Source organism: Daldinia loculata, assembly GCF_022478755.1.
Source record: "Daldinia loculata strain CBS 113971 unplaced genomic scaffold F4817scaffold_103, whole genome shotgun sequence".
Lineage (NCBI taxonomy): Eukaryota > Fungi > Ascomycota > Sordariomycetes > Xylariales > Hypoxylaceae > Daldinia > Daldinia loculata.
The window spans coordinates 74,611-85,217 of record NW_026054957.1 but is presented as its reverse complement, the minus strand read 5'-3'; the positions used below and the strand labels follow the sequence as shown (position 1 = coordinate 85,217).

Here is a 10,607-nt window from a genome sequence, read left to right as displayed (position 1 = left end):
TAAATTATTTTATTATTTTTTACTTTTTGTATTACGTAATACACGGTAACATTATTACCATTTTAACATTATTTATTTATTTATTTATTTATTTATTTATTTATTTATTTATTTATTTATTTATTTATTTATTTATTTATTTATTTATTTATTTATTTATTTTAATTTATAAATATAATTAAATAAAAATAAAAATAAAAATAAACGTTATAAAATTTAATTAATAAAAAAAATTTATAAAATTAAAAATTAAAAATTATAATATAATATATTATAATTTTATATATAAAAAAATATAAATATACGTTAATATTTATATATATTATTATATATATATTTAAAATTTTAAAAAGTTTTATATTTATATAAAACTTTATTATAAAATAAAATATAAATTAATACTTATGATTTTTTTATTTATATATAAAAATATTTTTAAAATAAATATTTTTTATAATATATTTTTTTTTAAATTTTTTTAAAAGGTTTTTTTTTTTTTTTTCTTTTTATAAAAAAATACGTAACAAATTTTTTTCAGCAATAATATCACGTGATTAACCACTTTCGTAAACTCGGGCTATTGTGGCGCACCGCAGGGGTGCCCTCATGTATTACATGTAACTATATGTACCTAGGTACCTAAGGTAGCTAAAGAGAGCAGGGATCTTGTGCTTCCCACTATGAAAGAGGGGAAACGTGCAGGTGCAGCTAAGGGATGGTAAGATGGGGTCGTAATCCGCTGTGATATTCTAGGAATATGCATTACTACCACTAAACATTATTTTCTAAATATTATCACTATATTATAAGTGCTAATATTTATTCGTATTAGTTGGTATTATTTAAAGAATCGTTTATTATTCGGATTTAGGCATGTAAAGCCGGTGTTGGCATGCCGTTTGCAATAGCTGCAATATCCCGCTTATACCCATTTGACTAATAAGTCGCATGTGTTTAACTTCAATGGATCATTTATTAATAGTATCAGTTTAATACCCGTATGTAGGCTTCCTAAAGGCAATAATACGTAAATATCTAAAATCTTCTATAATTTAATAGACGGTAGCCTATCTCGAAATATCCCCGTAATACTCGAGGAAAGCTGATGTCCTTGCTATCAACTCCTAGTATAAGTAAACACATGTAACGGATTACCAGAATCCCCAACTACGCAGCAGAGAACGGCCAGCCATTAATACCGCTCGTAAACTGTATCCCCGACTCTATAGCCTTAGCCTGTCCCTTCAGCTCGTCCACATCCCAATTAGCCCACACAGCGCGACCCTTCAGGAAGCTAGCTTCGGGGCTGGACAGCCATACTAGAAAATGAGCCGGGAGTTGGGCTAAGTCGAATAGGTCACTTGTTAGTAACATATATAGGCAACCAGACGAAGTTAGGATGGGTCAACTTACGTTTATCCAAAGGCACAGCCTCAGCCTTCGCGCCGCTCTTCTTGAAAATATCCGACACAATCAGACCAGGGTGCACCGTCGCCGCGAAGACATTCGGCTGCTCCGCGGCTAGGAACTCGATGATCTTGGTCTCGGCGAGCTTCGACGCCATGTACGCAGACAAGCCGGGCAGGGCCGCGCTGGGGAGCGCAATGGTGCCGGTGTTGAGAGCTAGGATGGTAGCATGTGTCTTGTTTGCGGTAGGTAAGAACGTCTTGATGCTGAGGAATGTGCCTTTGGCATTTGTCTAGCGGGTGTTAGTAGATTTGTTATCAGGATGTGAAAGGGTATGTATGTATTAGGATTAACTCGTCTTACCTCAAAGCTTTTCCACCACTCGTTAGTATCCGAAGAGGCGATAGGGCCAGGAGTAGAGACATAACCGGCGGTATGGATAAGGATATCCCACGTTCCCACTTCAGCCGCGACTCGTTGAAGCGCATCTTCTTGAGTAATATCCACCGCAAAGGTCTGAGCTGAGGCAGAACTAGGAAGCGCAGAAGCTGCCGTCTTGATAGTCTCTTCGGTGCGGCCCAGGAGTACGATACGAGAAGCTCCAGCGTCAGCAAATGCGAGCGCGGTTTCGCGGCCGACGCCACCCCCCTATAAGTATTAGATGGCGGAATGAAAAGCTAGTCAGGCTAAGCTCACAGCGCCGGTAATCACGACAGTCTTCCCCGCGGCACTAAGCTCAGGTCGTTTCGGGGAGATAGCTGCGTAGGTATCGTTGTGCCAAGTTGGCGTCGGGGACGGTAAGGGAGCTGCCATTCTTTCGATCTTTTGCGCTGGTGTTGAAGGAGGACAGAGCGGCAAGTTATGGGAATCTAGAACGGACCCGATATCTAAAGGCCCAAGGGGGGTTATCGTATTATATGATATATTCTATTCACGTAAGCTACCTAGGTAGATGTAATAGACAAGGAAGTCCTACATAGGTATGTAGGAGGTACATATCCTATTATACATTTCTCAGAGACACACTGGCTTCATAATTACGACTTCAAGGCCATTGAGTGCGGGGCGCGCCGTGTTAGCTGTAAGTGTAAGTGGGATGCCGCTGACGTAGTAACGCAATGGAACGAAGGACGCTTTGCATTAACTCCGGATGAGATGACAAATCTGACCACTGGGGACCTATCCCGACCGGGTTAAATACTACACTGTTAGTATATTGTAGTTAGTAGTTAGTAAATAGAAAAGGCAAATAAATACAACTATGAACAATTAGCCGATTACGTCTTATAGAGTAGTTGTCAGTCGTGATATATTAAAAGCGCATACGTAATATCGTAGGTAATTTATTAGTTCTATATATAATATCACTATACCAACGCTAAGAATCCTTCGTCGAGCTTAGCTCTGATAGAGACTTCAAGTTGGGTAAAACTCTCATGTAGACAATTATATCGCACATAGACAGACGTTATCATAATATTTATTTCGTAATAGCCATAAAATACATCAACGCTTTTTACTTAAAAAAAAACCCCCCCATAACCCCCTTTACCAATTTTGTGATTCAATATCCCTCCGAACATGTATCTGGCCGGGAGTAGGAATATCTCTCGGGGGCTCTATCGCAGGGTCGTGAGTACACTCCGTCGTGATCGCCAGACCCTGAGTCGACCCTTGCAAGTCATTGGCGTATATCTTGACATCGTATTGACTGGTGCTGGTGTCGATGTTCTGGTATCTCCGGCTGCTATGGCTCTCCTTGTAATTGCTTAACTTGTACTGGTTTTTCGGGTACCGCGAGCCCGACGAGTGCATCGTAACCTTGGTGATAACCGGCTTCACGTATTTCTGAAGTAGCGGCGCTAGAGTTGGTATGCTGGCAACAATCATGCCTAGCCACAGCTCGAGTAAGCTGATGAGCGCAATATCTGTGGTATGGTACGATGCGTCGGGGTGCGTGATCGAGTCCTTCGTTGCGGCTAGTCGCCAGCACATGACGCCAATGGTGCTATTTCATGTTAATGGCGGTGAATTCGGTAGGATATGCTTATGAACTTACACGAGACCAATGCTGAACATAACGCTGATAGCAATCTTGTTGCGTAGAGGCATTTTCAGCCCCCAAAGCCAAGGCATAGGCAATACGAAGATCGCCAGATCCACTACCAAGTTAAAGCTGATCGAGGTGAACTCTTGGTCTGACGTGTCTCGGCATGAGCCCCACGGTACCGGATTCCACAGCTGATCGATGGGCTTGCAGATGGTCATGAAAACGGCGAGGAAAGCCACAAAGTAGCAAGCGACCACCCCCATAAGAGAGTATGACCAGTTTTTAAACGACCGCGTCGAGAAGATTCTCGTGTAAAGCCATAGCACGGAGAATTTGATAGCGACAGTCCCCACGAGCCACGCAATGGAAGAGGGAAGGACGAGGATCTAACTCGTCTTGTTAGCAAGTGGAGATATTAGAGAGCTTATTGTAATTGGGTCATACCTTAGCCTGTATGGCAAGTTCCTCAGGAGTGAGATCGGCTTGAGGTTTACCGGCGCCGTTGTCAATAGCCCAGACGGCGACGCCTTCGAATGTAATTGTGCTTGCCTATTCACCGTATCGTTTAGAATTCGGCGTACGATGGCGACGAGACAGAAACTCAAACGCATAGGTAGATGACTTACAAAAGCGATAAGCACAAATAAGTCGTCGAGGTAGAACGATCGCTTCATCAACCTGGCTGCCCAGAGACGCAACAGTAGAATTACACCGACGATAACGGTAAACGCTATCATCCATCTTAGAAGCGTCTCACCTCGTGGGCCTCGGCCTGGCATTTTGAATACTATTCAGTGAGGGCCAAATAGTGGTGATATTCGGTAATATTCAAACGCCACGGCGCCGTGGCACGAGGTGTGTGCAATTGAGTGGCTCGGTATGATACAGATTCGACGACACCAACGAGCCCGACTTGGAGAAAAGTAGGCAGAGCGCTTATTTTCAGAGAAAAGACATAGAATATCGCCACATACACCTTACGGATCAAGACATACACAATTGCTATTTTAGCGCTGATTCATTCGTCTTCAGGTCAGCACCAGTAGACCAACTGCGGTCTTATGGGGGGTAAGTATATCAAGACCAAGACCGCCGTACTGCTATATGTAGATTGGTGGTCAGATGGCCGGCACATCTCACGGTGGCCCTGCAGCACTGTGGAGTTTGCTGATGTATGTATATGTCAGGTATCTAAGCGGCGGAGCTGTTGGGTCAAGGTCAAGGAATAGTTCTTATGTGATGTAACGTCCGTAATACCCAATAGGGTCGTGATGCCGTCCGCCAATCACTGGGTAGAATCCTTCCGAAGGTAGTCTTCTGCTTCTGAACGAGTGAGTTAGGACGGTGCAGTATTCTCGTAACGGTAGCAATGCTACTCCAGCACATGGTATCGTCTCAAAAAGGTTATCGAAGGAAGGGATTCCCAACGCATTAAAAGTGAAAGAATTCGTCTAGTAAACCCGTTAAAGCAGGCCGGCCACACTCTTCTATTTCAATCTCTATAGTGTTTTTGATATTGGCTTAAGCGCTCGAGTGAGGAGCTATGGAAGACGCCTTGGAAAGTGATACAACGCCGGTTTCAGAGGCCGAACTGAAGCCAACTTCGACCATTGCACACGATGACTTTGGGTGGTTTTATGTTATACCCTACCTTGTATGGGAGTTCACACGGAGCAACTTTGCCACGTTCGTCATCCCGAATTCGACCTTTGGGATTCTAGGTGCTCTTGTACCTGCATTTGCTACTGTAGGATCAAGCGGGCCGCCTACGGCTCTTGAAGTTCTCCAACGATTTCCCATCGTCATCGCGTTTAACTGGTATAATGTACTAGTTTTCGACCTCGGCAACCAGCGCTCAGCAGAATCGATCCAGGAGGATCTTCTAAATAAGCCGTGGCGGCCCATACCGACCGGGAAAGTTACCCCGGAACAGACCCGGAGAGCCTTGCTTCTTTTCATCCCGATCTCACTATGGCTCAACTACAGCTTAGGAGTCTGGGAGCAAGGTGTTATGGTACCTATTTTGAGTTACCTTTACAACGACTTGAGAGGCGGTGACGAAATCGTCCGAGACCTGATTATCGCCGTTGCGTATGGAGTTGCCCATAGCGCCTCGCTGAAGATTGCTATTGGCAATGACATCAGTCGAGAAGCGTTTATATGGGTAGCCATAATTAGCGGTGTCATTCTGACCACGATGCAAGTTCAAGACCTGAAGGACCAAGCGGGGGATAGGACGCGAGGACGCCGAACGGTGGTCCTGTTCATAGGAGAGTGGTTTTCGAGGACGTCCATCGCCTTCTTCGTGGCACTTTGGTCCCTCGTTTGCACTAGGTTCTGGCACCTCGGTCTACTGGCATTCGCATTGCCAGGCATAATCGGAATTGTGGTTATCACTAGGGTTCTGCTTAAGCGAACGCCGGCGGAGGATTCTCAAACGTGGAAGTGGTGGTGCTTGTGGACGATAACTCTGTTTTCCTTACCCGTGATTGCGATGACCGGCAGTTGATGTAACGGTTAGGAAGGTCACATACCGTAAAGCGTACTATGTAAAGGATGTGGGTTGTGGGATGCGGGCCGGGGCATGGGATACTGTGGTCCCTACCATTGACCAACCTCGTGGTTGGAAGTTTGGAACTAGATAAAGAATCTACCGTAAACTAGCCTTCTTTTAGTCTAAGTTTTATACCCTTGGGCTATCAGTAACGATCATGTACATAGTGTAAATTTGGTACTTCGTAATCCGTAGTTACCTCTTAAATATCAAACAAGGCTCTTGTCCAGCTTCCTCCATCCGTAGCTGCCAACTGCAACGTGCAGAACGTGCTGATGGTGGCTTAGAAGAGGGTAACACTACAGAATTTAGTAGCAAACGGGTGACGAATTACGATGAACAAATGTGTCAAATCAATATCTGGTTGGCTGGTTTTCTGGGGCTGTCAGATTGGGAACCTTGGGTCCCAGAATCAGAGTGGGGGCCATATGTAGGGCCATGAACTAGGGGAGTAGGTACCTAAGGTGGGCACCTGCCTGCTTGGAGGTACACGTGGTTTGTGCCTCATATCTACCTCGCAATATGTACCTTGTTTAGGTACCTAAGTACCGTCCCTTCACGTCGTAAAGCTTAAGTGCACAAACCCGAAGCTAAGGGGAATTGTCCAGGGGGGCTTCAACTCCATCCCCCCGCTCACATCTCTACCAAGATTGCAAGTACCTTGAACATTCAGCTTCTGGGCATCGTATCTTGATTAGTGCGGGAATAGATGTTATCATGTCCGAGAGAGAAACACGCAGCTCAGCTGTGCCGCTCAGCCTGCTTTATCACCAAGGAAGATGTCCAGAATCCGTAATTAAATTACCTTCCCGGGTTGTTTTGCCCGTCAGCTCACGCATCTCACGCATCTCACGCATCTCACGTAGAGGTCGGATCCGAGTGAGCCGCGAAGAGTCTAGATTTTCCCTATGAATCACTCTTAAGCTCACATTGCCTGTCTCACCTACATGCGCATGTGCTTCCGTGCTCTACGGGCATTCGGTTCGACTTGGCAAGATAGAGTACGGTAGCACTAGACACACTTGAGAGCGATGATCTTTCGCTCAGTGTTACCTCTGCTGTATTCCGCCTGTGCGGCGGCATTAGCCCTCCAGCCACACTCATCGAGTTCAGTCCTATCCCGCGATGTTGAGGCTTCTGTAAACAGCTCGAAATGTCGGTGCTTCCCAGGCGATGCTTGCTGGCCATCCAGGTCAGAATGGAGCCAGTTCAACAAGACGATCAACGGCAAACTAGTTGCAACAATTCCTCTGGCCAGCGTTTGCCATAATAGCGGGTTTGGACGGTACGATGCTGATGCGTGCGCAAAGCTCATATCGGTATGGGACTACCCTGTAACTCACTATGAGAGCTCGTCATCCCCTATGGCGCCCTTTTTCGCCAATATGAGCTGCGACCCCTTTACACCACCTGACGCCCAATGTGTAGTTGGCTCCTTAATTCAGTATGCCGTAAACGCCTCTTCAGCTCAAGACTACCAATCGACAATTGCTTTTGCGCAGCAGCACAATATCCGTCTCGTCATCCGTAACACTGGTCATGATTACTTCGGCAAGTCGACCGGTGCCGGTGGCTTAGCCATCTGGACACACCACTTAAAAGACATCACTGTTAGCGACTACTCTTCGCAGCATTACACTGGTAGGGGCTCATCCACCATAATCTTTAAGTAAGGACAGATACCTAACAGTAATTATAGGTAAGGCAATTAAGGTTGGCGCCGGAGTGCAGAACGGCGAGGCTCAGCGTGTAGCACATGCGAACGGCCTCGTAGTTGTCGGCGGCGACTCCTCAACTGTCGGGTTAGCTGGCGGATATTCACAAGGTGGTGGCCATGGGCCCCTTGTATCTACATTGGGACTCGCCGCTGACCAGACGCTCGAGTGGGAGGTTGTAACCTCTACCGGGAAACACTTGATCGCTACCCCTTATGAAAACTCAGATCTATATTGGGCTCTTTCAGGAGGTGGCGGTGGCACCTACGCAGCCGTGCTATCTTTAACCGTCAAGGCTCATCCGGATTTTGACCTTGTTTCTGTCGGCAACCTCACATTCAATCTCGAAACTACGTCGGAGGCATTCTGGGATAGCTTTACAGTCTTCCTCGGAAGCTTGACTAAGATCACTGATGCCGGTGCCGTGTGTATCTGGATGCTATCAAACGCGAGCTTCACAATCCAGTCCGTAACGGCCCCGAACTTGGATTCTAAGCAATTGACAGCCTTGCTGCAACCTACTATCGACCAGCTAGAAAGAGTGAAATTACCTTATCGTGAGTTCCCCCTTTAATCTATCTATGTCTACAGAGTTTCTTAACTAGACTAACATTATCGACAGAGTATGCTGTTAAGGACTTCCCCAACTTCCTTGATAGCTTCCATTCCATGAGTGCAGATCCCAATGTAACTCAAGCTAATATTGGTGGTCGTCTGATCCCACGCTCGCTATTATCGAATGACTCTGTAGCAACGCTCACCGACGCATTGAGGTTCGTAGTCGATGAAGGCGCAATCCTGTCGGGACTTTCAGTCAATGTCAACCGCACACCGAGTGCTCCGAACTCCGTAAATCCTCTTTGGCGTTCTACGGCTTTTAGTTCTGTCTTCGGCACGTAAGTCTCACCACGGTTACCGCCCCTGATCCATGTATATGTCACTAATTCCTAGCGCCAACAGCTATTACAATCATCTGGACAATAGCGCCAACATAGCAGATCAGGAACTCATTAGGAGCTCGATGGTGCCGAGATTGTCTGCTATAACTCCTAATGGCGCTGCGTACCTGAACGAGGCCGACTTTGGTCAGTCTGACTTCCAACAGGTATTCTATGGTAGAAATTATGATAAGCTCTTAGCTATTAAGAGGAAGTATGATCCGAATGACACGTTCTACGGACAAACAGCCGTAGGAAGTGAGTATTGGGAGATACGACAGGATGGCCGGTTATGCAAGGTTACCTAGGTAGCGGCGAACGGTGCCACTATTCAACTAACATCTTCATTTACTATCTTTAATGTACCATTATATTTTATGACGGGGAATTTACTATATACATACAAGCAGCAGAAGAGGCACGCCATACTGGGTTTTACTAACCAATATATGTTAAACGGATACTGGCTGGGACCGATTAAATAAGATAAAGGCTTAAATTAATCTAAAAAAACAGTTATTTATTGTATGTATATATGGCTTTTATAAGTAATAAAAGACTTATATTAAAGTTAATTACTTTATTAATTAATTAAAAACTATTTATAACGTTAGTTATAAACCTCGTTTATGTAACACACTTTTAAATTTTTTAAAATCACCGTTTTAAAAAACTTTACACAATTAATAAAACTATCTTTTTTATTTTACTACCACCTTTTAGTTTAAATAATAATTATTTATAATTTTATATATATTTATAAAAAAAATATATATATTACTTTTTAATTAAAACGGTAGTTATAAAAAAATTATATTTAAATAAATATTTTTACTTTTTTATTAATATTTTTTATAAATATTATAACTTAAAATTTATATTAATAATTTAATTTAATCCGTACGTTTATAAATTATAAATTAATTATTATTAATTTATTTTTTTTAATAAATTATAATATTTGTAAAAAATAAATTAATTATTGTTAATTTACTTTTTTTTTAAAATAAAATATATATTTTTTAAAAATAAATTAATTATTATTAATTTACCTTTTTACATAAAGTTAAATATACTTATAAAAAATAAATTAATTATTATTAACTTACTTTTTTTTATAAAGTTAAAAATAAATATATAAAACATAAATAATAAACGTTAAAAATAGTTTTATTTTATACTTTTACCTTTAATATTTTTAAAGTTATGTTATTATTAAATTAAAATAATAACTATTTTCTTTATTTAATTATTAACGTAATTTATACCATTTCGTAAATTTAAAACGTATTTTTATAAATTTATATTTTTTTTAATTAAATATATATTAAAGTTATAAATTATTTATACCATAAACGGTATATTTAAACCTTTTATAATACTTTATTAATTAATCGTACTTATTTTTTAACTTTTTAAAACACGGATAAATATATTTTAATACATCTTTTGTTTTAATAATAAATACTTTTAAATTTATTAATAACATTGTTTTTTAATATAACAAAATTATTAATTATTTTCTGTAATTTTTTAATGTAAATTACGCGTAATTTAATACTTTGTTTTTAATTATTTAATTAAATTATATTTAAGTTTATTTTAAAATTATTTTAACAGTTATAACTTTAAAAAATTCTCGTATAAATAATTACTTTTTAATTTTAATTAAATTATAAATTTTAACTTTAATATATATACGTTTTTATTATTTATACCATATTTTAAAACTTAATTAAAATTAAACTATTATTGTAATTATTTTATATTTTTAACGTATATTAATAATAACGTTTTTTTCGGACGGTATTAATTTTTTACAAAATAAATAAATAATTTTTTAAATTAATAATGGTTTATTTAATTAACTTATTTTAAATTTTATTATAATAAATTATAAAATTTTAAAATTAACTATATAATTAATTTAAGTTTAAATTTAA

General features: G+C 40.7%; 4 protein-coding genes across 4 annotated transcripts; 2 read left to right on the top strand and 2 right to left on the bottom strand.

Annotated features, from left to right (window-relative positions):
* Positions 1–937: 937 nt before the first annotated feature.
* F4817DRAFT_354042 (short chain dehydrogenase) lies at positions 938–2,699 on the bottom strand. Its single transcript, XM_049305465.1, has 4 exons — positions 2,104–2,699; positions 1,771–2,055; positions 1,414–1,699; positions 938–1,343 (listed from the first exon to the last, which is right to left on the bottom strand). Exons 1-4 carry the CDS (start codon positions 2,218–2,220, stop codon positions 1,168–1,170), a joined length of 864 nt encoding a protein of 287 aa, XP_049153805.1. The 5' UTR covers positions 2,221–2,699; the 3' UTR covers positions 938–1,167.
* Positions 2,700–2,793: 94 nt separating this feature from the next.
* Positions 2,794–4,650, bottom strand: F4817DRAFT_354040 (uncharacterized protein). The gene is made up of 4 exons (XM_049305464.1): positions 4,084–4,650; positions 3,902–4,006; positions 3,467–3,843; positions 2,794–3,415 (listed from the first exon to the last, which is right to left on the bottom strand). The coding sequence occupies exons 1-4, from the start codon at positions 4,234–4,236 to the stop codon at positions 2,956–2,958; spliced, it is 1,095 nt and encodes a 364-aa protein (XP_049153804.1). The 5' UTR covers positions 4,237–4,650; the 3' UTR covers positions 2,794–2,955.
* F4817DRAFT_354037 (UbiA prenyltransferase family-domain-containing protein) lies at positions 4,628–6,174 on the top strand. The gene has a single exon (XM_049305463.1). It carries the CDS (start codon positions 5,001–5,003, stop codon positions 5,964–5,966), a length of 966 nt encoding a protein of 321 aa, XP_049153803.1. The 5' UTR covers positions 4,628–5,000; the 3' UTR covers positions 5,967–6,174.
* An 868-nt stretch (positions 6,175–7,042) lies between these two features.
* Positions 7,043–8,972, top strand: F4817DRAFT_321213 (FAD binding domain-containing protein; the record flags this gene model as incomplete). The annotated part of the gene is made up of 4 exons (XM_049301266.1): positions 7,043–7,652; positions 7,711–8,283; positions 8,349–8,622; positions 8,687–8,972. 4 exons carry the CDS (start codon positions 7,043–7,045, stop codon positions 8,970–8,972), a joined length of 1,743 nt encoding a protein of 580 aa, XP_049153802.1.
* Between the last annotated feature and the right edge of the window lie 1,635 nt (positions 8,973–10,607).

What these genes read in the sequence shown, in the direction of transcription:
- F4817DRAFT_354042 (XM_049305465.1), bottom strand. Translation starts at nt 2,220, where the DNA reads ATGGCAGCTCCCTTACCGTCCCCGACGCCAACTTGGCACAACGATACC. An exon ending in CTGTCGTGATTACCGGCGCT is followed by an intron (nt 2,056 to 2,103) that starts GTGAGCTTAGCC and finishes TAATACTTATAG; the next exon opens with GGGGGTGGCGTCGGCCGCGA. An exon ending in AGTGGTGGAAAAGCTTTGAG is followed by an intron (nt 1,700 to 1,770) that starts GTAAGACGAGTT and finishes AACACCCGCTAG; the next exon opens with ACAAATGCCAAAGGCACATT.
- F4817DRAFT_354037 (XM_049305463.1), top strand. Translation starts at nt 5,001, where the DNA reads ATGGAAGACGCCTTGGAAAGTGATACAACGCCGGTTTCAGAGGCCGAA.
- F4817DRAFT_354040 (XM_049305464.1), bottom strand. Translation starts at nt 4,236, where the DNA reads ATGCCAGGCCGAGGCCCACGAGGTGAGACGCTTCTAAGATGGATGATA. An exon ending in AACTTGCCATACAGGCTAAG is followed by an intron (nt 3,844 to 3,901) that starts GTATGACCCAAT and finishes AAGACGAGTTAG; the next exon opens with ATCCTCGTCCTTCCCTCTTC. An exon ending in ATGTTCAGCATTGGTCTCGT is followed by an intron (nt 3,416 to 3,466) that starts GTAAGTTCATAA and finishes AACATGAAATAG; the next exon opens with CACCATTGGCGTCATGTGCT.